At 40.4% G+C, this 24,800-nt stretch overlaps 1 protein-coding gene across 1 annotated transcript in view; it reads left to right on the top strand.

Annotated features, from left to right (window-relative positions):
* Positions 1-24,800, top strand: part of atp2b2 (ATPase plasma membrane Ca2+ transporting 2) — a 165,461-nt gene that overhangs the window by 85,986 nt on the left and 54,675 nt on the right. Inside the window, exon 2 of the mRNA XM_034694487.1 lies at positions 765-1,510. Within this exon, the coding sequence (XP_034550378.1) occupies positions 1,312-1,510 (199 nt within the window). The 5' untranslated portion in view covers positions 765-1,311. The remainder of the gene's footprint in view (positions 1-764; positions 1,511-24,800) is intronic.

The raw sequence follows: 24,800 nt of genomic DNA, 5'->3' as shown, positions 1-24,800 counted from the left end.
AATTATCTTAATTTGGTAAATTACAACGTAACTCTGCAGCAACACACAACTTGCTTCTCCAAACTGAGTGTAGCTCCAAGATTAGAGGGCAGAAGACATGGAGTGAATTCATTAGTGCGTGGCATTAAAAGGCAACAGGCAGAGAGAAATAGACCACTGAGATGGAGTGACTGTGAAGGAAAGTCACTAACTGTAGAATGAGAGAGAGAGAGCAACAGTGGTGAGAGAGCAGCGGCAGCTCCACAGCTCAGCCCATCCTCCCCGTGACAGCGCAGCGTTACGTGCTGCCTCTCCGCTCTGTCGTCAGAGCAGCCCCAGCCTCCCGCCCGCGCACAACTCCTCTCCGCTCTGCACCAGAAAGGAGCATCCTCTTCTCCCCGCCCTCCCTCTCTTTTTGTATCATTTCTCCCTCTCTCTGTCAGTCGGCGTGTCCTCAGAATGAGGTTAGCAGCAGCAGCAGTAGCAGTAGCGGTAGATAGAGACAGCAGAGCCACAGCTACTGCAGCAGACAGGAGAGGTTGTCCTTCAGCTGTGCATCATCTACCGCTGCATTCTCTCCTGCTCTGAGAACGTGACGCTTATTCTTGTTCTCTCTCTCTCTTTTTTTATCTCCCTCCTCCTCCCTCACCTTCTGTCCTCTTTGAATTCATCTTTCTCTTTCACTCTCTCTTACCCTCCCTCCCTCGCTCGCTCTCTCTTTCACGCTCTCTCTCTCTCTCTCTCTCTCTCTCTCTCTCTCTCTCTCTCTCTGTCTCTCTCTGTAGCAGTGATGGGGAAGACCACCATGTAGAGACGGAGAGGCAGCGGAGGCAACAGCAGAATAGCAGCAATGGGAAGCCACACATGGAGAGGGTCTGGACTGCAGCCGTGGTGAGCCTGAGACCTACAGGACTTGACTCCACCATCATTGCCCTTCTCAGGACCTAACCACTGGGGCTGTCCAACGCTCACCTGGATGCTCCCCATTTGTGTTTCGTCATCCCCTCCTCTCCTTGTTCTCTGCTGCTCTTTCTCCTCTTCTTCTGTTTCTCCTCTTTGATAGTTTTGGTCTACTGATATCTGACAGTCTCCTGAAACAGCGAAGCTGCTCATCGATCAACTCCCCGGATTTTTCTCTTTTTTAATCTCTGTCTGCCGACTTAACCTACAAGTGGCATTCTTTCTCCCCCTTTTTGATTGTTGTTGCCTGCTTGATACCTGTTTTGGATTTTTTGGGGATGAGACTGAGCTCATCCCTCTGCTGTGCAAGCTTTTTGATTGATCTATAAGCAATAAGAAACACTTATCTAACTGACTTGACAAGTTGACATCATGGGGGACATGTCCAACAGCGATTTTTATGCCAAGAACCAAAGAAACGAGGACAACCATGCGGCAGGCTTCGGCTGCTCGGTCATGGAGCTGCGCTCGCTCATGGAGCTGCGTGGCACAGAGGCGGTGGTCAAGCTCCAGGAGGACTGTGGGGGCGTAGAGGGACTGTGCAAACGACTGAAAACCTCACCAACAGAAGGTGAGTCCCGTGCTTGTCTGTGTGGGTGCTTGGATGTGTGTTTGTGAACATCTGTGTTCACTGGTTTGTATCATATGAAAGCTCTCATCTTGAGTAATGTATCCTTCTAAGACTGATGTTACATTTTCAATGTATTCATTGTTGAATTTGATTTGGATCATCATAAACCTGGTACACCTGCTTTGTTTAATGTAAAACATGCACAAACCATGTAAAGCACCTGGAGGAATGCGTAAGCACAGCATCACAGCAGCACACAGGGGAGGGGAGAGGGGGGGGAGTCCTGTTTGAAGCGACTAATGAAAATTCTTCACAGCCAGCTAGTGTGAGACCTGTTTAGTATGCATAGAAATCTCTCTGGACAGTTTAGCCCCCCCCTCTCACCCCCCACCCCCCCAAGCAAGACCCAACCCCTCCCACCTCCGCCCACTATGTCAGTCTCCAATCCTGTCAGCCAATCAGCTATAGCCTTATTAAGGAGCAGGTCTCTGGGGCAACACAGTGGAGGTTTTGGCCACGTGGGCTGTAGAATCTGTAAATAAGGACTGGACATAAGAACTATAAAAAGGCAAAACACACAACATGATACATTAAAGGGAAATGGGATCAATTAATTTTATATTTATAATTTCTGGTTACAGTAAAATACTGAAAACATTTGACTCTGACGTGCCTTCCAGGTGAAGGACACTGTGTTTATATCATAACTCTATTTTTGATTATGGAGGGTGAAAATAAAAAATGAAAGACAAGTGGAGAGATGCATTAAAGCACCACATTTGGTACCCACAGACCCCTTCATTTGTATTTCACTACATACCTACCTTCACTATGTCATAATATCCTCTCAAGGTTAGTCACATATTCATACAGACATCTATATATAATATGACCCAACCCTTTTCTGTATAAACACACTGCATTTAAGTAGGACCATCCCTTGCTACTGTACACCAAGCATACAAAACCAGCCCTCTCTAATGCCTCCATGCCTCCCTATTGAATATTTATAACAGAGTTGAAATTATCCACCTCCGTTGATGTAGGAATCTTTGATCAGTATTCATGTAGTGCCACCTGTGTGACATCAGAGGTAACCTGTAACCCTATAGGCCGATGGTCACAGTAGATTGTGTTCCCCGGTTTCATCCAATAGCACCCCTTCTCAAGCAGCTGGTGTTAATACCTGCTGCAGGAGAGTAAAGTAGATAAATGTGAGAAACCTGCAAGTCACAGTGCTGAAGAAATGCCGAGTCAAAATAAGATTGTAGGGAATGAAAGCACAGAGGAGAGTCAGATGAGAGGGGGTTACCATATTTGCAATTTTAGTGTGAAAAAATGCCTGCAGAGTTAAAGTGATCCCAAAATTAAACAGAATTTAAACTAGCAATAAGATTAACATAATAGTCATAAAATTATAATTTCATTTTCCCCTGTTCTTGAGAATCTTGATTAGATCCACAAAAACAGACTATTTCTGTGCTCTAAACACTAAACCAGAATCACAGCCTTCAGGCTTTGAATAACACTCAAATGAAAGAATTGTGGTTATCAATTTTTTCAGTTACTGGTGATCTGATCCGTGGAACCTAACATTTTGCATTGACGTCATATTGGACATGATGACTCAAAAAAACAAAAACACTGCATAGTACCAGTAGGTGGTAAATGCAACATGAACAATTACCTCAGTCCCTTATAAACCAGCTCACAATAATATGATCAGTCCATTGAAAGCAAACTAAAAATATCATATAAAGAGTCGAAAAGTGCATCATCCTGTTTTTTAGGGACTTATTTAAGTTATTCAGATTCACAGAGCAAAATCAAAATCTGTTAATGTGTTAATCAATCAGATACTAATTAGTGATACAATTCTAGTCATAGAAAGAAGAAATTAAATTAAAAACATGGCTCTAAGGAGCTATACATAATGAATGTAAATGCAGTCTGGTGCCTACTGTATTATTCAAAACACAATCTCTAATGTGTGCATTACTTATTCTGATGTGAATTGCATGAACAAAAATGCATGGAGAATATTGTGCTGTTAGTATAAAAAAAACATCCACAGTTGTTTTTATTCATTAAATCATTTTCACAAGTCCCCAGTGTTTTGGTCAAAACACTGTCCTACTGCCAATAAGCAAGAGGCTCCTATTTATCACCCTTGTTTATAAGTAAAATACATCATATTTAAATATTTCATCCCTCAAGTGAACATTCACTAAGTGGAAACTGACTGATGGTGTCTGTTGCTATTTGTTCGAGAGATCCCAGGTGTTTCCATGTTTATGTCATGTGGATCCTCTTGTGGATGTGTTGTTGCTCCACAGAACATATGTTACCTGAGAAATATGATCATGGTAATTATCCTTGAAGGTATTCTGTATGGCTGGCTGTCATCATGCATGCTGTGTGTAATGTGTACGTGTCCCGGGGGCCTGGGTTTGATGGTAAGAGGCCCTTAGCATGCTTGACCTATTAGCCCCATATACTGTCATATCAGCCCTTTCACATGATACTGACGGATCGTGAATGGCTTTAGTGTACTACACTGCATAAATGTGTAATGGCTCTTTCAGTATAGAAATTTAACCAGTGGGGAATTTGCGTTTGAAACAACATGTTTTTAGATGCAGCAGGCATTAAGCTGCTTAAACACATTAAACGGTAAAAGTAGAGAAAATAAAGGCCCAACAATTAGATACAGGAAATTTGCAATTTCCAAGCTAAATGGTTAAAGAATATTTGCAAGAAAATATACTGTAACAATAGCTTTTACATACACATGATACAATGCAAATAATAGCTTTAAAAAACAGAATACTGCATACATAACAAAATTCATGGTTGGGTGGGACAAATTTTTGTTTGTAACATTACAAACAGACTTAAATAAACCTTGAACCAATATTTCCAACATTATTCTGTTAATTTTATTCTTAAGATTGTATGACCCAATGAAAAAAACATTTATTAAAACCCATAGAGGTGATATGAATTTATGAATTTAGAATTAAACCAAGCGGAAACCTCCTATTCTTAAAAATGCAAAGCCAATGCCAAGTGTGAATAATTGCCGGTCCTTTAGAGTCCGCTTGAGGCAGGCTACAAAAGCCAAAGAACTCCAATAAGGTTCTATATTAAAACGGTTATTTCTACAGCAGGATCACACATTTGTACAGCATAGTACAGTTTCATTACACATCCATTTTGATTACATCAAGGCTCATAATATACATAAACTAGCATAGATGGGTGAAGCCTTGATTCTACATGCCAGGAGGCAAAAGGCTCCACCTTTTCCGTTGCTTAGTGCCGCTCGAGTGGCTGCTTGTTGCAGCAGCTCTCTCTTCGTTGTTCTTTTTGCAACTTTTTTTCATATCTGTTTAATTATCTTTGTATTTGGAGCCTATCTTGACTTTTAGTGACTCATTTGTTGGCCATGGACGCCAGGCTGGCTGCGTTTGCAGTGGTGTTTTTACTATTTTTTATTCTGTGTGTGTCCGGAGATCCTGTGTTACTATGGTAACATTGTTTTACATACGAGATCAGCTGTTAGCATACCGTAGCATTTTGATGCTAAACAATGCTAGGCCCGATGTTCCCTGCAACTGAGGAGAAGGGGGCAAGGACAACGTGCTGGTACTGAGGTGCAAGCTGAAAAAAGATGACACCGACCTGTCCTTCCACCCACCGTTATGCCGAATGTAAGATCTATCTATGATAAGGTGGACGAGCTAACTCAGCACCAGAGGGAATACTGGCAGAGTAGCATCAAGCTTACAGAGCTAACACCGGGCACAAACGCCACATTGGAAGGATTTCACCTGCTGTGGGCGGACAGGATACAGGAGAGCAAGACTGAACACACTGGTGAAGAAGGCCAGCTCAGTCCTGGACCCTGTGGAGGTGGTGGCTGACAGGAGAATTATGGCCAATCTGTCGTCTCTGATGAACATTTCTTTTCTACATATATTCTTGTTGAAATTCTTGTACTGTACACCTTCTTGTTTGCTGCTGTAACCCTTCTTGTTTGCTGCTGAATTTCCCAGTTGTGGGACAAATAAAGGAGTATCTTATCTTATCTTATCTTATCTTAACCATTTGCTAGATTTATCAAAAGTTAGGTTGGGTCAACATTTCCAATATGGCGACCGCCATTCTCTGGCTTCATAATGCCTCTTCAGAAACTGGTGTGTGATGTCACTGGAACTATGTGCATATTTTGTACAGTTTATGGTTAAACTCTCTACATCCAAAATAAGTTAAATTCCATTATGAAAGTTAAAATCCTGTCAGATACTTTGAAACATTATACCTAAGTTGATAATAGTAATGCTGATATGGCTGGTTGATAATTGAGTGGAGCATGTAACTCTTTAACATTCATGGATTAACTGTCTCTTACCGTAAAGTTTTCTCAGAAGCCTGCCACCTTGTACCCTCCACCTTTACCCAGGATGTAGTTACCTGTGTGGTGCCTTGTAGGTGACCGTGGGGTGAAGGAGCTAGCGTTTCCCTCAGGCAGCCAGCAGGTGAACAGCATGAGTCATTCAGGGGCCAGATGGGATGTCAGGCTACAACTAAATTTCCGAGAAGGGACAGCAGGAAATTGCTCCTGGAATGACCCGCTTCTCTTGAGATAGGAGAAAAGGCGATTGCTGGGTGCTTACAGGGCAACTGTTCTGTTGAGGAAATAGTTCGACTGCGAGCAGCTGAGGCTGTAGAAAGCTGCAGCACATTGGCAGGTGCTTCTAGGTAGGGAGCAGAGAATTGTGAGGTAGTGCTCAGGGCAAAGCCAATCCTCAAGACTCAGGAGGATGAAGAGGTGCTCCGGGCATCGATAGTCTTTGATGTTTTGAGAAAGGGAGGGTAGCCGGGTACTTAGCGAGACTGTGCAGGAATGAAGGAGTAAATATAGATATGAGTGGAAACAACATTATACCCGAGGAGCCATTCCAACTCACAAAACTACAGTGGTAAGCTTTTCAGGCAATTAAGACATGACTGAATGTTTGTGTAAAACAACATAATATTTGTGACAGTGAGTGTTTTTAACATAAATCGCTTCAAAGTTCAGATTTTCTTTTAATTCCAATCACCTCTGGTTTGCTTGGTGGTGTTTTCATCCTAAGATGAAAAAAACTAGAAAGATCAGCCTCATAACTGAGTTAGTCACCGTCAGAACGACTCTACACGCCAAGGTGAATGAGTGAAGTGCCATCTAATGCATGATGAAGAGAGACAGCTCTTACTCTGAATAGATAAATAAATAAATAAATAAATATCTTAAATATCTTAAATATATAAATAAATATATAGATAAATAGATAAATAAAGCAATAACTTTGAATCAGCAATATGAAGTCGATCCAATATTAAATATATGCAATTTATTTTAGTTCAACAGCTTATCATTTACCTACTCTGGAAGTAAACTATTTTATTCCCGCCTGTTTTCACCACCATATATTTTACCTCCTGTATCATCATCTTTGAACCTTTGCCTTCTCTTTTGTCTCCATGACATTTCTCCTGCTACTCACAAACACTTAATCCACCATATACAAATCTCCCTAAATATCACTTTACTTCTCTAATGTAATTATTTACACCAGCTGATTTTGATTAGGTCAAACCAGATGTGCCACTTACACCAACGATAGCTACACTGTAATCATCTCCAAATTGATAACTATAAATATGTGTGTATCTGTTTCCTGGCTAAACCAGAAATGGCCATCCTTGTGAAAGTCCTGATCATGTTCTGCTTTTAATCTGGCAAACAGAAAACAGACCAGCAGCATCTGAAATCCCCTACCTTGAATTCTGGACCTGTTTTTTCTCCAGTTAGATGTTTTGTTCCCAGTTGAAACAGCAAAGCATTTTAAATTCACTGCATGATTCACAACTAGCCGACTTCTTCTCCATAGCAACAGCAGCTGAGACTAAAGGATGCTACAATGCTTAGACAGTAGAAAAAGGCAATACATGTTTTTTCACAGAAGTTGAAATCATTAAAACGTAAGGTGTGAACTGTGAAACTGTTGAATTCTATGTAGAATAAATAAGATTTTAGGGAAATTAACTTACTGTGTTTCTTGCAGACAAGAGTCAGACTAGCTGTTCACTACGCTAAACTCCAGTTACTGCACATATTTTCTATGCACAGATGAAACTGAAATCAATAACTTCCTGTTACTCTTGGAAGAGTACCTATGAGATAATCTGTCAAACTCTTTCTTTGAATGCAAAGTTTCAAAAGAAGAAAAGGTTAAAATATTTCCTCTCACTGTAGAACTCAACTATGCATGTCTTCACACTTACTTCCTCCCTTCCTTAGTCCCTTCACACTTCTCCTTACTATTCCCTTCATACCTCCTCCTCATCAACCCTTGCCCCAACTCTCTTTCTCTCTCTCTGTCTCTCTATCTCCCACCCTTTGTCTCACCACACTTCACCTCTCCTCCTTCCTTTCTCTTCTCTGCTCCCATTTCTATTTCGGTGTGCTGGTCGGATGCTGGTTTCCCAGTGGGCCCCTGTACAGCGTAGCCTAAATAGACCTGCTCTACATCTATAACCTTCATCATCTCTCTTTTCTATTCTTACTTTTTATACTAAGTTGGTAACAATGTAATCGTGCTACAAAAGTAGTACACCCTTTCTACACTTGTCCCTTAACAATTACAAATATTGGACATGAATTGTGATGTTTTTCATTTATACTATATCTATAGAGTAGAGACAGCATTGAAGAATGACTGCAACAATGACAACACAGAGGGCCCGATCTACTAAAGGTTTGCGTGTATAAAAACACGTGCAAACTTGATAGCGCGCGCAAAGCAGATGTACTAACCGGGAGCAAATGGGATTGCGTCTGTCAAATGAGCAAAATAGCACTCGCAAATCATTTAGCGTGTTTGCCTTCATGAATATGCAGAATACATGTAGATCATCAGAACGCGCAAAATACTGGGAGGAGGAGATGCAAATGTAATCATTTAGCACACGCAATGTGATCTATCAAACCTGAAGCAGATAGCGCACGCTGTATTTGCGTCTATATTTAGCAAGTTTGAAAGGCAGGTGCAAACTGGCACAGCGTTACGCACACATGGCTGCGGTCACTGTAAAGCTCATCATAACATCGCTTTACAACATGCCCGCAAAAGCTGGGCTTACAAGCATTACTAAATGTTTTAGTCAATCAAACCAAGAGAACAAAATAATAATAATAATAATAATAATAAAACAACACAAATTCAAAGCAGTTCAGCACCACGGATAGCGACCGCATCATTCTGACACCCACTTTAACTTTTTCATATAATGAGGGCACAGTAGGTCACTGTATCAACAGCTATAAAGTTTAGTCAAATTGGCACAGCGGCCCACATGTTCACATACAAACAAAAAAACAATATGAACTAGGCCTACTCACCACTGTTTGGACGAGCCTTAAGCTCCGCGGACTTGCCCACGATGTGCTGTATGTCCATTTTCTTTGATCTGTCATTCTCAATAGATAACATGACATGTCCACTCAGTCTGTTCTGTCCCATCGTGCTCATCAAGGGTTTTTTAGTTCGTTTTAACTTGGAGAATGATTGCTCACTGAGCTGTGCCAGGCAGCTCTGCGTAACTCCTCATCTCGTGCTTGCAGCAGTGTGTTGGGGTGAATTGACTCAAATATGTTCACAGTTCCATTTAAGCTGGTGAATCTTTGGGATAGTTGCTGGATGATGATATCAGGCATTAAAAACGTTCACCCGAAAGTTGCTCCCTGGGACAGTGAGGCGACTGTCTTCATCCAAGTGACGCCTAACTTTTCTAGAGCAAGACTGGCAGACTTAGCCTCATCAAATCGCTCTCTAAACTCCATCAAAACACTGATTGCATTTTGGAGTAGAGTAGATGCGTTTATTTCATCGGCAGATCTTCTGATTTTTTCTCACATCATTCACCTTTTCACAGATGGCCTTCCAAATCGCGTTTCTAACGCTGAGATGTCACTGCTGGAGTTCACAGATGTGTTTATTTCCCTCCGACACAAGGACCTCCAACTCCATGGCTTCAAACTTCATTTATCGCTTAAGACCACTCTGCTCTCTCAAACTCTCCATGGTGACAGCCGATAGCACAAGCAAAATCCTCGTAAAATAGGGCGGTCCGCACCACTTTTGCACTCGTTATCATTTGCGCACGCAGTCTTAGTAGATCACCCGCAACACGCCCAGAAATAGCACGTGCAAAATTATTATTTGCACACGCAAATTAGCGCTCGTTATTTGGGATCTTAGTAGATCAGGCCCAAAGACTAGAAACCTGTAAAGTGGTTACATTTAGGCAAAAGCCAAACATCTACAACACGCCAACCTGGCAGACGCTCAGCCACGCCCCTAATGAAGCCTAAAATTCACCTCACTTGTAGTTATTTAAAAAAAAATAATAATGTATGGAGATAAAAACTGCTTTTGTACCAGGCTGCAACCATGTTTATTATTTCTGATGCAAAAATCAGCATTTAAACAGGGTCTCTAATGAGGTTTTGTTGGCTTTTGGAGCCAGCCTCAAGTGGACACTAGAGGAACTGCAATTGTATGCACTCCCACACTGGCTTCACTTCCACTCCCTGAAGTTGCTGCTTGTCTTTGTCAAGTGGAAAAAAAACATCTTCCTTAAGTGCAGGTGACAATGATGTTAATTTGGGACAGTTGTGGTTATAGCAGATCCCTGTGGGGAGTTCCTCTGCTTTGCTTTTTGGGGCAGTAAAGACAGCAGTGAATCGTGTCCACATGATGCATCATCCACCCTGCCTGTATTCCTCATGGGAGGAGGCTGTTAATGGTTTTGGTGTTAACAGTCCACTCAACAGGATGAACACTTGACTTGATTATCAGAATGTGATTTGACACCACAGCAGAGTTTTTCCTGGATAGAAATGTGCGAGGTGGCCGCCTCAGCCTAATTTTCGTACCGACTCTGGGCCACCATCAGCATTGATGGGTGTTTTCATAAGGAACATAATTTTCCTAGGACTGCATTTGGTCATTGATTCATTTTTTACTGCAATGATGCCAATGTTGAGGCGATGCCTTTTCATTATCAGTCCAGTGCATCAGTAAAGATACTGCTGAGTATATCTGTGTTCTTTCCGCTATAGGCGAGGGCGTTCCTACCAATGATCGTGCCCAAAAATTAAAATGAAATGCACTCGTCTGCACTTGTGTCTATACTCTGTTCTAATAGTTTGTTTGTTGCATTCTCTCTATCGCTCTTTTCCCAATCTGTCACCAGGAATATAATACGTTGAGTGTAATTATTAATTGAATTAATACTGAGCGCCCTCACGTCTTGGTTACAGCATGTTAGCTTGATATTGAATAGCTCCAATATGCGCAAGTATTGTAGAGGAATACATATTGATAAAAATAGGATAATAACAAAGTAAGAAGTAGTTGTAGTTGACATAAATATTCACTGAGGCAGAGAGAGAGAGAGAGAGAGAGAGAGAGAGAGAGAGAGAGAGAGAGAGAGAGAGAGAGAGAGAGAGAGAGAGAGAGAGAGAGAGAGAGAGAGAGAGAGTCATAATACTAGCAGGCCAATCAGCATCAGTCAGGTCATACGAACAGCTTGACATATAAACAATACATCAGATCTGTGGATGATGTTGATAGAATGTTGAAAGGCAAACGTCTATGGTGCATCAACAAACTCCCCTCCAAAAAAAGAGTTTCCAACTGTAATAAGAACATAGAGTGAGAATAATCTGATAATTCGTAACTCTGTAAGAAGAGAGAGAACAGCACACCCGTGAATGATGTCGATTTAAATATTCTAGAATGTGAAATCAGACATTTATTCAGGAAGAACCAGACATTTATGCATTCATGCATTTATTTATTGTATTTAAATGAAACATGTTTTCCTTTACAAATATAATGACACTTTTATGACAGATTAGTGCATAAGAATAAATGAAGTAAAGTGTCTGATGCTCAAACTCGAGACTACCCTAGACCAAATTTTGTATGAAGAATATTGCTTTTTAGTGTATACATTTGCATATAATGATGTATTTTATTTAATAAGAACAATTTATTATTAGATAAATCAGTCTTTAATGTGAGATTTTCTTTTTTCCAATCATACAATAATAAAAAAATGCAACTTGGAAAAAATGTTTAGTTGAACAGGTATTCTGGTGTGTTCACAGTAAGCCATGAGAAAACCCTGCACAAGAACACACAGCAGCAACATACCATACATGTCTCTCCTCAGAAGCACACACACTCATCACAGTCTCACACACAATGCATAAACCTATTGATCCATTTCCAGGGATTTGTATGTTCGTGTCCATTTTTCTTCAGTGACATTGCCTTGACAGCAAGGACACAGATGGAGGGATGTGTGTGTGTGTGTGTGTGTGATTGGCAGACAAAAAAAAATAGACTGAGAACCAAAAGAAAAATGCAGGTGGAGACAGACAGAAAACAAGATGAATGAAAGACGGGCATAAAATGTATTTTCCTGTGGAGTTAGATGCATAGAAATCAATAAACTCACACTCCCATTTTTCTTCTTATCCCTCATTCTCAGTACTGCCGTTTCTTCCTCTTGTCCATCTTGTATCATACATAAAACATTGTAGTTGTCCTCCGTTATATCAAGACTGTGCTACTATTACTCTTCTGCTTCCTCCTACATATCTCTCCACCGCTCCCATGAAGAGGCCTTTATGAGTTCTATACATAACTCAGGAAACAGTTTGCCCCACGCATCTGTCATCCACCTCCATCTTCTCCTCTGCTTCTCCCTCTATCCTCTCTGTGCCTGCAGACTTTGCTTGAAAAAAAAAAAGAACACCTCTCTCGCTCTCTCATTTCATCTCAGCTCTTTCTCATTTTCCTTCATTCACACCCAGCTTCTGCTTGTTTTCCTTCTAATCTTTTTTTATCCCTCCTCTGAAATAAAGTCCACATTTCAGTCTGGTGTCTCCGACATTTTCTGCACATTCTCATCTTCTAATCTCAACCCTGTTCTTACTCTGACACCTCTTCATTTTTCTTGTCTGTTTGTCCCTCATCCCATTTCTCCCTCTTGCTCTCTTTCTTTTCCTCCCTCTATCCCTGCCTCCCCAATGATCATACTTATCGCGTCCTCCAGTCGCAGCACCGCGAGCGCGTTCCCCTCTGACGCAGTCTATTTAATCTCTGTCCCACAAGGGATCTATCACATGGAGCAGTGGTCTCTTTAATAAGGACAATTTCTCCTGCTCTGCAACTCCTCTGCTCCTGCTCCCCCACCCCTCCTTAGTGACTCTGTAAAAGGATAGAGGAGGTAGAAAGAGAGTGAAATAGGATTCAGTGAAGAAGAGAGAGAGAGACATTGCTCTCAGAGGACAGATTATAAATGATACACAGCCATTTTACTCTGTGAGGGAGTCATACCACCACTCACACAGGTGTCCTTCTGCAGTGAAGTAGCAGTGACCTTGAGGCAGGCTTAAGCAGTGTTGTAGCACAGTGGTCAGTCACCCCCCAGCAGCTCTGAATGTGCAATGTTAAGAAGATTTACTCAAGAAAGGAATGTGTTAAAGTCTTAAGGACTGGTTTTGCAAACATGTTATGGTATGTCTTTTAAAAAGCCTGACTAGTGGTAAATACACTTTTACAGGTGCTAATAGATTTCTTATACACACTAATCAAATGGAACAAATACTTTTTCGCACACATTTAAACACACATTTAAATCAAGGATCTCAGGTTTGTGTATTACCTCCGCTTAAGGACCTTGTCTTTTTACTTTAATATTTACATGACATGGTCTACGGTTTTGGTAAGAAAGCAAAGTTGACCGGCTTGAGCTCAGCAAACCTATTCACCATTAAATCTTTGGAGTGTATCTTTCATTCCAGTCCAATATTCAGATTTCAGATAAAGCAATACATTCCCTATACCAATTCCAGAATCTCAATTTGAGAATTGGAAAAGTTTAGGTAACAATATGATCTGAGTGCTTGGAAAAAGAAAAAGGAGAAAATAATTATTAATTTTCTGAAAGTTGTAATATAATTAACATATTATACATAAAATATAACATAAAATCAGGTGTATAATATGAATGTGTTAGATATTCTCCTTTAAGACCTGTGGCCTAGCTCAATGCATTGAATAACTGGAGAACTGGAAGGAAGATAAGCCATTCACTGCTGAAGACGTGGTCTGTTTTATCAAGTAATCTAGCAAATTCTAAGAACATTCTACCCAAACATTTATGTTGGTGTAAGTGAACACTACATCTCAAAAAAAATTCAGCACACTTTTCCATTACACAGTTCCAGCCCTACTTGCCTCGGCTCTACTCGACTCTACTTGGATTAGTTACCTTTTCCACCAGCCAGAGTACCGACTCACGGTGGGCGGGGTCGTCATAACACAGCTGCGCGAAACTGCGTTCACGTCATTTTGAACGCAACACAAACACAACAATCACAAACATTGGAGGCAGAGGTGTACTTGCAAACCCGGACCTTGTCAACTTACCACGGAGAAACTTTGCATGCAGACATTGTACAGTACTGATGTCGTTTTTTAAAAACGGCGGGTTTGATTCCTGTGTTGGGCATCACGCTCATGACTGTTTGGTAAAGACATTCTCTGACCAATCTAATGGCCGGCACTCCGTCGATGTCACCTTTTGGTATCGGCTCAGCACGCTTGGAACCAGAGCAGAGCAGGTACGAAAAACTGGTGAAAACGCGACACAAACCAAGTAGAGTCGAGTCAAGTCCAGTAGAGTAGGGCTAAGATGGGCCGGTGGAAAAGGGCCATTAGTTTGGTGTCAGAGTATTGGTGAAATCAACACATCGATGTTTCTCTGCCTGCAGTGCAGTGATCACCTGTTTTGGTCAGTTAGCTTAGTAAGAGACAAAAAATAAAACCAAACCACAAACTTGCAACAATAATATGTTGTTAACTGGGGACACAAGAGGACACATTTGTGAACCAGAGATAACAGAGGAAGAACAAACTCATTTTCCTACCAGAGAGCAGCAGAGATCCCAAGTTACCTGTAAGTGCAGATGGTTAAACTCTGAGCCCACACCATCAAACTGAGGCAACTACTCGCTGTCATGAGTGGGAATTGGTAACAACAGTACTTCAGCATAACTCTGGATCAGAGGATACAACCTAATTCTTTACAAAATTCCCACTTAAAAAACAAACTACCCATTACATTGTTTGACTTGTTTCACTGTCTTGACTTTACATTTTTCAAAAGATGGCCTTCAAATGAAGTGATGGTAAAACACTTGTTGCAAACATTTTTCTTGGGCTATTGTTATGCTCTCCAATAATCTTGCTTTGCTGGGATTGCTTTTTCGTAAAATAAATGATCTGAAATTAGTTCTTCTTGTTGCTCATAGACAGTACATGTCAGAGTCAGCCATGTTGGAATGGTGTTTCAAGCTTTGTATGCGATGGTTTTGTAGTGGGGGTGAACAGTTGGCTAAATTGTTTATTTTTTCAGCACTTATAAATTATGGCACTGGGACAATACACAGAATGACATGACTAGCCAACACCTGCTCTAATTTCATAGACTATACCAAGACATTTCCAATACTATTATCAATACTGGACAACCTTTCAGTATATTTTTAAATACAAATGTGTATTCCAGCTTTAATTAGTCATTTAGGATCAATCCATCAGACTTTTGATATTTTTTAGCATCTGAAAGAAAACTGGAAAACATCAGGACATTATTTACTTGCTCATGTAACTTGATTTGATGTCCTGATATTAAAAACGGAGGTCTTAAAAGCAGAAAATCCCCAACAGGACAAACCTTAAGGTTCATTTTTTCATGCAGCTTCCATTTTATCTGTCAGGCATTAATAAAACAAAATAATATTAACCATTGATAAAGTTGTTTGTGAAATAGATAGACCCCTTGTATACCTTGTTGCAAACTACTCCAATGTTTTAATGCAGCTCAGTACAAAAAGATGAGCTGGGGTAGGAAAAAATTACTAATGGCTTGTGAACATTTCTGCTGGGACAGCTTTTGAAGTGCAATCACTTCTCAGATGCTTAGGCTTTCATATCAGGGTTTGATTACCATCTCTGGAGAAGAACAATGTGGGCTAGCTTCCCAGACAGGGGTTATAACAAGGTCTTGGACCAAAACAGAACTTGTATCCATTAGATGTCCAGTGAAATACACTGCTAGTCTAGAACAAGCCTCATTTTTGTTGGAGAAAATTGTCCTTAGAGGCACAAATTATTTGTAAGCTGTACCCCTTTTTATCAGTAGTGATGAATATCATCTGAAACCATATTGATTTTCCACTAGAAAAATATTCCACTTATAAAAGAACAAACATCAGATGAGTTAGAGGATTTCTCATGTTTTAAAACAGTTAGCATCAATAAAAAAAGCTGCAGCCATACCAGGAAATTGTGTCTAATATATACTGCAGCACATTAGGTGTAGTGTTGACTAATGTATCATACTGTAAGTAGTGTTCTGTTGCGGAAGTGAAAGCTTCCCTCTATCCCACAACTAGATATGCAGACACACAGACATACACTGATGTCCACACACACTTATAAACACACCAGCCTACAGTCGTGTACATGGCTGGCAGTGAAGTCAGCTGTCCCAAGAGATGCCTGACTGAATTAAGGAGACAGATGCAAAAAACAGACTTCATTGGCCTGTTCCTATGGAGCCTGGTGCTGACTCATAACAGTGTACAGTATGTCTGCCTGGTTGAGTGTACATTACACTGTAATGTTCAGGTTGGTATCCAGAAAATGTGAAATTGCTGAGTTAAGTGTCCCTGTAAAACTACCAGATAGAGAAATACATATGTGACACAAACATTTTTAAAATAAAAAATAAAGACTTGATAATGTTAAATAATCCAGTTATTACTTTACATTGATTGTGCATGAACAGGGTATTTAAGTACTATTGCTTTGTCACATCTGATCTTATTTAGATATGGTCCTCCCTGATTGGTGGTGTTGCCATCTGTGTTTAAGGGGAACACTGATTGACAGTGCTGTCTTTTCTACTACTCTTTCTTTTTTGTGGCCACTCTCTCCTGGCCTTCAAATAAATTCTGACAATTTAGCTTGAATTCAATCAGCTTATTTGCTTCTTTCTCAAAGTATATTGAGTTTCTCCCTCCATTCTTTTAATTTTAAACCATTAACCTTAGCTTTGTGATGCGCAATGACTGAACTGGATAAGGAGTAGTGTCAAATGTCAGATTGAGTTTTCCACTATCAAGCAACAGGAACACCTCATTACTCTGGTTCCATTCTGCCAGGAAAGTCTGTCCTACCATAGGTAAAAAATCTTGGAAATACACTACTGGAAACTGACACCTTCAAGTGCTTCTCTGTCCCAGGTTGCTGTCATATATCTCATTCCTTCATATCCACTTCTTGTCCTCTGAAATGTCCTGAATCTGAACTGGCTTCTTGAGCCAAGAGTATGTATAGTGAGTTGACAGGCGTGGCGATGCTTTTAGCTGAATATGCAGAGTCCCGGGCTATAACCGGCTTGTTTCTCTCCATGTCAGCTCTTTTTCCTGAGTTGACCTCTCTGCTCTCTCTTCTCCCGCTGTGGGGCAGAACAAGGGTGGTACCACTGCTGCCAACACAGACAGGCAGCATTCCTTCTCAAGGGCACGTAAACTGTCTTGGACCAAACCCAGCCACAAGCCTTGCTCGGGGGCACAGAGTAGCTGTCTCTTAACTTCAAGTTTACACAAACTGCAGGGGAGAGTAATCCATAACATCCCAGCAGCAACAGAATGGAGGGAGGAAAACAAACAATTACTGCCTCACTCGAACTTGAATTTGAGCTTTTCTGTACATTTTTAAAATATATCTTTCCGTGCTGTGACCATTTACTTAAAGGAAGAAGATAGTCTGTTGACCCTTGTCCAGGGTATACGAGATACTGCTAGAGAGATGATTACTACTACCCAAGGGTCCATGATCAAAGCACTGAAATCAGGCACTGCGAATCTGATCACGGTTTCACAATTTTCGTGATTATTAGGTTCACAACATTTTGGGGGGAAATTTTGATCCCCAAACTCATTTTTTGTATTCTGTTGTATTTTTATACACCAGTATGTCATGAAACTGTTTTCTAAAGGGGACTTGTTCCATTTCAATGATAAACGCCTGATACTTTCTGGATGAATGTCAAATTTCACATTCTAGAAGATTTAAAGCACCATTATTCACATTTTGGTCTGGTACTTAGGGAAGACAAAAGGGAAGTTTGTTTATTTAGCTGAGCTCTACTCTCATTTCACTGAATCATGAATTATCCAGATTTCAACACAGTAGTCTACTGCATTTGGAAACATTTCATGAGTTTGTTCAGTACAGACATTTGCCTTTTTTGATGCCATTTCAGAGTCTGGAATATAGTTATGGATATGCAAAGCTGTTTGCAAGACCCAACTGTAGCCTACTTAGCTTTTGTGAACTCTCACCTCTGGCTCTGTGAATATTTGTGGCAGTAATAACTTTTTAATTTGTTTTTAACCTTTAATTATTAAAAATGTGCTCTTCTACAACACCCCTGCATGTCAAAGCTTTGTGATAACACGCTAAAACACTGTAACCAAGACATGTGGGTGCTAAATACGTTAAGTACGTTAAATTTGTTAAATTTGTGTTGATTTGATAAATATTTATTACATTGATGATCAAATATATAGTATTTACTCTCTGACAGTTCCAGAGAGAGGGAACTGGATAGACAGACTGACGAAATGAATGTGAATGTGGATGTATGTGCAGAGGTGAAACAAACAGGTAACTTTATATCATGGAGGCTGATTGCTGCTCTTTATAAGTATGAGGCCCATCAGTGTAAGAACTCAACTGCAGTGTGGAGTCTCTGTTAGCAGAGATAGAGAAGGACAGCTGTCTCGTATAAACGATCCCTCCACAGGTCGAATGTGCATCCAGATATCAATGTGTTGATCAAGACACACTCTGCAGGATTTCCTTTTTTTTTTGGTGGGGGGGGGTGTCAACCAATATCACCCCCCCCCCCCAAAAAAAAGAGATTCAAAATTTAAAATTCTATAGACAAAAATCTATGTCATATAAAACTATTGTATTTATATTTACGTCTTTCCAATGTACATAAAAAAAATAATTTAACATGAATTTTTATGAAAATCAAGTGAGTTATCCTCATTGAACCATGATCTGTGAGAATTAAAGAATACTGTTGCACTAAATATTGATTTAAATAGTTAGTAATGGGGTTAATAATTAGGTTAAAAAATGTTTATTGGGATTTTTTTAGGGTTCTGACACTTTTGGATAATTGAATATGCTTAGGGTCAAATTGACCCAGGAACATTATTGCTGTTACTGAGAAACGAACATAACAGGAGGGTTAAGTAACCATGACATTTTAAAGCATGGTTCATAGTGAAACCCATTAATCTCAGCATGCCTGGTCAGCTTGAAAGCCTACCAGCCTACAATATCTCCTGTGCCACAGCTAATTAGATACTGTATTTTGAAAACACATGACTATCCTTATATTGGTGACATGTGGAAAAATCAATTGTGGTGATTACCATGTAAGTATGTCTGTTGGATGTCAGGAATATGAAAGAAGGTGCAGCCTTTTGTGCAGCAGATGCAACTTTTTGGATGGGATTCATGGACTCAGTCACGGTACAGTTCAATCAAAAGCCACTGCAGAGATCAATACTCTCCACTGTAGTCTAATCTATTATTATTATAATTATAAATATATACTGCATTTGGTTATACACAGTCATCAGCATCTCTGGCGCTATGTTTCCTGCTCTTCCAGGCAGACAGACAATAAGGGGCACATTAGAGTGTGTAGATTTCCCTCACCTGTCATGACTATTTCATGACTCTCTCTGGTAGTTTGAATTTTAATAGCTGTCCCTATTGTGTCCAGAGCTTATCTGAGCCCCCGAGGCGAAACCAGAGACTGACGCCCAGATGGGAGACAGCAGATAGACCACTGTCACTCTCCCTTTCAGCCTCCTCGCCCTGGTCGCTCTCCCTTTTCATTCCCGCGGGGAGAAGGGTTGCTGATTTGTGTAAGTGTTTGCCCACTGTGTGCACTGAAAATGTGAGTAGGTATGGGGGAAAATACACCCGCTTCTTATCGGCATGGTTAGCTAAAGCCATAGAGCAGAAATTACAATGTCAGGGTTAAGTGAAATGACATACTTCAAATCTTAATTTTTCCTTGCAATACAATAGAAAACCATTACTGTCCTCCTGGTTAACTGAGGAATTATTCAAAAAGAAGCAATAACTGGGGATTTATTCTCAGATTCTTAAATGGGGAGTTAAATTAATGTATTAGCTTTAAATATTTAGCATTATTAAAGCTGTCAACATGTACTTGGATTACATTTGTACGCATTAGTGTGACCCTGTGACTCCTCATGAAATGAAATTATGTACGTATTACAGTCTTGCACACAGTGGTCTCTCTGTAAATATACAAACAGTCACACATAGTAGATTCAGTAGGGAACAGGTGTGTTTCCTCAATCTATGCATGTATGTGTAAAAGAGAAAGCGGAATTGTAGCATCCATAAGATGATAAAGAAATGGTTTCCAAAAAAACCATAAACAGCATAGATGGACATAATATGAATGAAAGGTAGAACAATGATTATTGAACTGATGGCAGAATGGAGGGATGGATGGATGGTTGATAGAGTGAATGAACGGTTGAACAGTCTGGAATTACAGGGTGAGGTAACTGACCCCATTACACTTTGCACTTACTGCTAAGCAGTTGTTACAATCTCTCTTTTACTTTCTTTGTCACTCGTATAAACAAACACACACACACACGTACACACGCACAAACACACGTACACACGCACACACACACACACACACACACACACACACACACACACACACACACACACACACACACACACAAACACACTGAGGCTGTAAACAGATGTCTCATTAATGTTTTGTCCACATGTAGGGCAGTCAGGCCAGCTTACATTACAGTGTTTGAGACTCAGTTCATGAAACAAATACACTCATTTACAAATAATTTACCCAAAAATAATATTTTGTAGCTACCACTTGCAGTAGATTAAATAAGCACATTGTCCACTCATATTTTTGCCCAATTGTGATCAAAAATATGGATTTTTTTTCCTCTGTACTCTCAACCAAATACATATGCCTGACTTCCAGCAGATCCATGTTTGGTCAGTCTCTGCCCAGTTGTGGTTTGGCTGGTCAACACTCCCAGCACAGAGTAGCACTGCCAAAAAGCGAGAGTCACAAGGCTGAGGATTTCCCATGGTAATCACAGAATCAATGGTTTTCTACCTCCATGATAAGCTTATCTTCATCCATGATGTCACCAATGGCCGCTGAAAACCTCTGATCTGTTGAATCTAGGCATGGTTGTGCTGATTACAGCGCTTTGTTTTTGTAGTTGTAGTAAAATACGATCCAGTGTCAACAGAGTGTTTTATTCTGAACATGAACTGGATGATTTGATGTTTATTTGGTATTTGACTTCCTGTTTCACTCTATCCGCCCTGTGCTGGATTGATGTACTGTGCTATGGTATCTGGCAAAAAAAAGAAGTCGTGTGCATCTGCTGCGAGGGGATACGGATTGCCGGAGCTGAGAAGGAGCAGAAACGCAATACAGTGGAGCCAGTGAAAGCTCACACATTGACTCCACTGCCATGACATGGATCTGGTGGGAGTTCCCATCAGCTCTTTTTTAAGGCACCAACTAAAGATGTGTGATTTGAAAGAAATTTAAGAATTAAGTTTATTTTCTCATAAAACACATGATTGTTTTGGCATGTACATAAACTTTTAATGATTTTTTCATCTCATCAGTCACATTGGACCAATTAACAGTAAAACTTCCAATAGAAGCCAATCCCAATTTAAGGCAGGGTTGCCTTGTAATAGCAGGTTGTGGCTGCCCTCAATTAGCAGCTTGTATACATTAGTCGTTTCACAGGTTGTCTGTGTGATGAAGCGCCTGATTTTTTTACTTTCACTGATACACAACATGTCACATTTACTGATCACCATTGCCGCACAGAGAAAACAGGAGGACCTTATTGCTGTCAGGCTGTCAAGTTTGTGCAAGAAAAGCAGCAGGGAAACTTATTTTCAGTGATTTTTAAGAGAATGGGAGATTCCATTGATTGGCATTACAGGCTTCTACAACAGTGGTTCCCAACCTTTTCATCCGCAGCCCCCAAAATATAGGTGCCAAAGACTTGTGAACCCCACTGTCCCCTCGAAGTGATTAAATCTTGCTTCATACTTCATTTAGGTAGTAGTTTAGCTTTAGTCTATGTGGCTGTGTTTACTGTGCTGCTGAGAATTAACCTACTGCTACTTATGCTTTGGTAATTTTACTGTAACCAACCGAACTCTGACCCCTAACCTGAGGAGTCATTTGGCAACAAAGAAACTAATGAAAAGAAAAAACTGTATTTGCAAGGTTTCATTTCAAATGTAACTACTATTTTGGTTTAATTTTGTATAATAATTGGTAAAAATATCTCATTCTAGATTACTTAAAAAAAAAAAGTTCTGGAAGACATCTTGCGACCCCACCACTAGTGTCTCACAATCCCCCACTTTGGGAACCCCTGTTCTACAAGTTGATCAGACAGAAAGCCGAAGAAATGTGTGCCCCATGTGTGACAAGAGAACAAGGAGGACTTTACTGCTCATGCTGGCTTTACAGATGAAATAGAGGCAGAGAAAAAATGGAAACTCCTTTTTTGGGTAATTAAAGGCCTGCCCCAAATAAAGGCAGGGTGAGTTTAAAGATTGAAGTAAATAAAAGCCTGGTACTATACACACATGTACAAAGATAGACAGGTAGTTTATATTAGGTAGAATTGAGAGTGTGTGTTTTAAAGCAAAGGGTCTTTTAATAAATCATTGTAATCATGTCATAAAAAGGGCATCACATAGACATGTGCGTAACTGTGCAGCTTCTATGCATTTTTTTTTAATGTGGGTCACATGCACCATGCACTGGACCTCACCCCTGCACTGAATTAGAACACAATTGTGAGTGTTTCATAAATTTTGATAAGGACCATATGCACTGCAGCCTTCATCCCATGAGTCACTGTCAGCTTGTGTCTGTTTTTTCCCTTCTGTGCTGCTCTTGGTGTGCTACTTGCCAGGACTCTAAAAAAGATTTCTAAGAGGTGTAAATGAACCTTGGGATACTCACTTTCTTTGATATGAGCTGCACTCACCAACCACATCAATGAGATTTTTTTTTTACTTTAATTGAAGGAGCCTGTTTGTCTTGCATAACATTATATAATCCATTTTTTCTCACAACATTGTAGAATAAACTGCAAGAAATGTCGCCATAGAAACAAAACAGCATGTGTACTTTAGGTCAGAACACAATAGCTTATGAAATGAACGTGGGATGCATGATTCTGTCTTTTAGACCTGAAGACTTAGTTAGAACCATTGTCATCCAGCTTTCATCGTGCAAGACTGCCCACATTATTTTTGCCCATACGTTCTATAAACTAAGTAATAAATGGTTAGCTTGTGGAGTGGCAGGTGTGTTTGTGTGCTTTAAGAGAGAGAGAGAGAGAGAGAGAGAGAGAGAGAGAGAGCTGTGAGCTGTGTTCTCTCACTCCACTCTCTCGCATGAGTCAGACTCATAGAGCACAGTGCGTGACAGCAAAACTCACCCACTTGTACAGCTGCCCCCACAAACACACACACACACACACATACATACGCACACTTACATGCAATTTTATGTTTTATTTTCAGCATTGCAACATACATTTAATTTAGTTTGTTGGGAGGCTGCTAAAATTGCCCTGGCAGTAGACCCTTTATGTAGATGGCACAAGTTATGCAACATTATAGAAGAAGTTGCGTCTTTGATGTGTTTGCTCCTTTGTCTTAATAATGAAACACCTGTGATGATAAAATAGGTGATTCTGTAACATCATGATCAAACATTTTCAGCCCCCACAGATGTATGGCACATCCAAAGAGAATATTTTAAAGCTCACCAATCAGCATGCCATACCTGGAATGGTAAAAACAGAATGTGCTTTTTATTTGGGGTTCATGTGCCAGACCATTTCTTGGCCAAAACCAGGAACTTTCTTAAATATCTCCTGGTTGCCTGGCAACTGGTCCCCACTAAGAAATACTGCCCCCCCCTTTGGTGCAGGCAAGAAGAAAGACCTATAATAATCTCAATAATAAAGTGAGTCTGCATATTTTGCAAAATGTTGAACTACTCCTTTAAGTCATGGCCTGTAAAACCAGCAGCAATGACCAGACCCTCTCTGAGCTAACTGGTCCTCTTCCTGTTTCTCTTTTGTTTCTCTTCTGTACATCTGCAGTATTAGTCTGAACTGTCATTTTGTCGGCACAGGCAGAAACATTCATAAGATGTGGCATGGTGTCACACAATTGAACATATATGCACACACAGCACATGCGTGATGGTAAAGACATGGTGTCAGAAATTGCTCGTTGTCACTTTACAGTCCATTAATTTCAAGAGGGGGCCGTCCGCAGGGGAATGACTGATAGATCAAAGTGTGTTTGTGCGTGTGAGCATTTGTACGCATTAGTGTGACCCTGTGACTCCTCATGAAATGAGAGAATGTATTTCCCCCTGTCATTTGTTTACATCCAGTACAGTATGTCTATTCGCCTGTTTGGCTACGCTGAAGACATGTCACATCCACTCATCCTCACTGAGAGAGCCTGCCTGCCTCCTGCCGTGCCCTCTTGCTCCCTCAGTCGTGATAGGGTGCAGAGCGTGCAGAGAATCAGAACACGCAAAACCACAATGTAAGCTTGGTGTACAGATTAGTCTGAAAAGCAAAGACGACACCACAGAAAAAGAAAACTTCTGTAAACAGTGAAACCTAGTCTTACAAGGCGACAGGATGTGACACCCCTTTCCTGCTGTTTTAAATGTTACACTATTATCAATTCCCTGATGTTTCCCCCAAAACATTCGGCCAAACCGCAATTAAGTGCACAAAAAAAGCGTCATGTTTTTAATTGGGTCTTCATTTAGCAGTGGGTGGGCCTGCTGTGCTGCTGGGTGTGCCCCCTCCCTCAAGAGCTACGTCTTTAATTTAGCAATATTCGCCAATTATGTCTTCAACTAAAGCTCTGTTCAGGTTTTAACTCAACTCAACTCA

This window comes from Notolabrus celidotus, chromosome 1, assembly GCF_009762535.1.
Source record: "Notolabrus celidotus isolate fNotCel1 chromosome 1, fNotCel1.pri, whole genome shotgun sequence".
In the NCBI taxonomy this organism is placed as follows: domain Eukaryota; kingdom Metazoa; phylum Chordata; class Actinopteri; order Labriformes; family Labridae; genus Notolabrus; species Notolabrus celidotus.
This window is presented reverse-complemented; position numbering and strand designations above follow the sequence as displayed.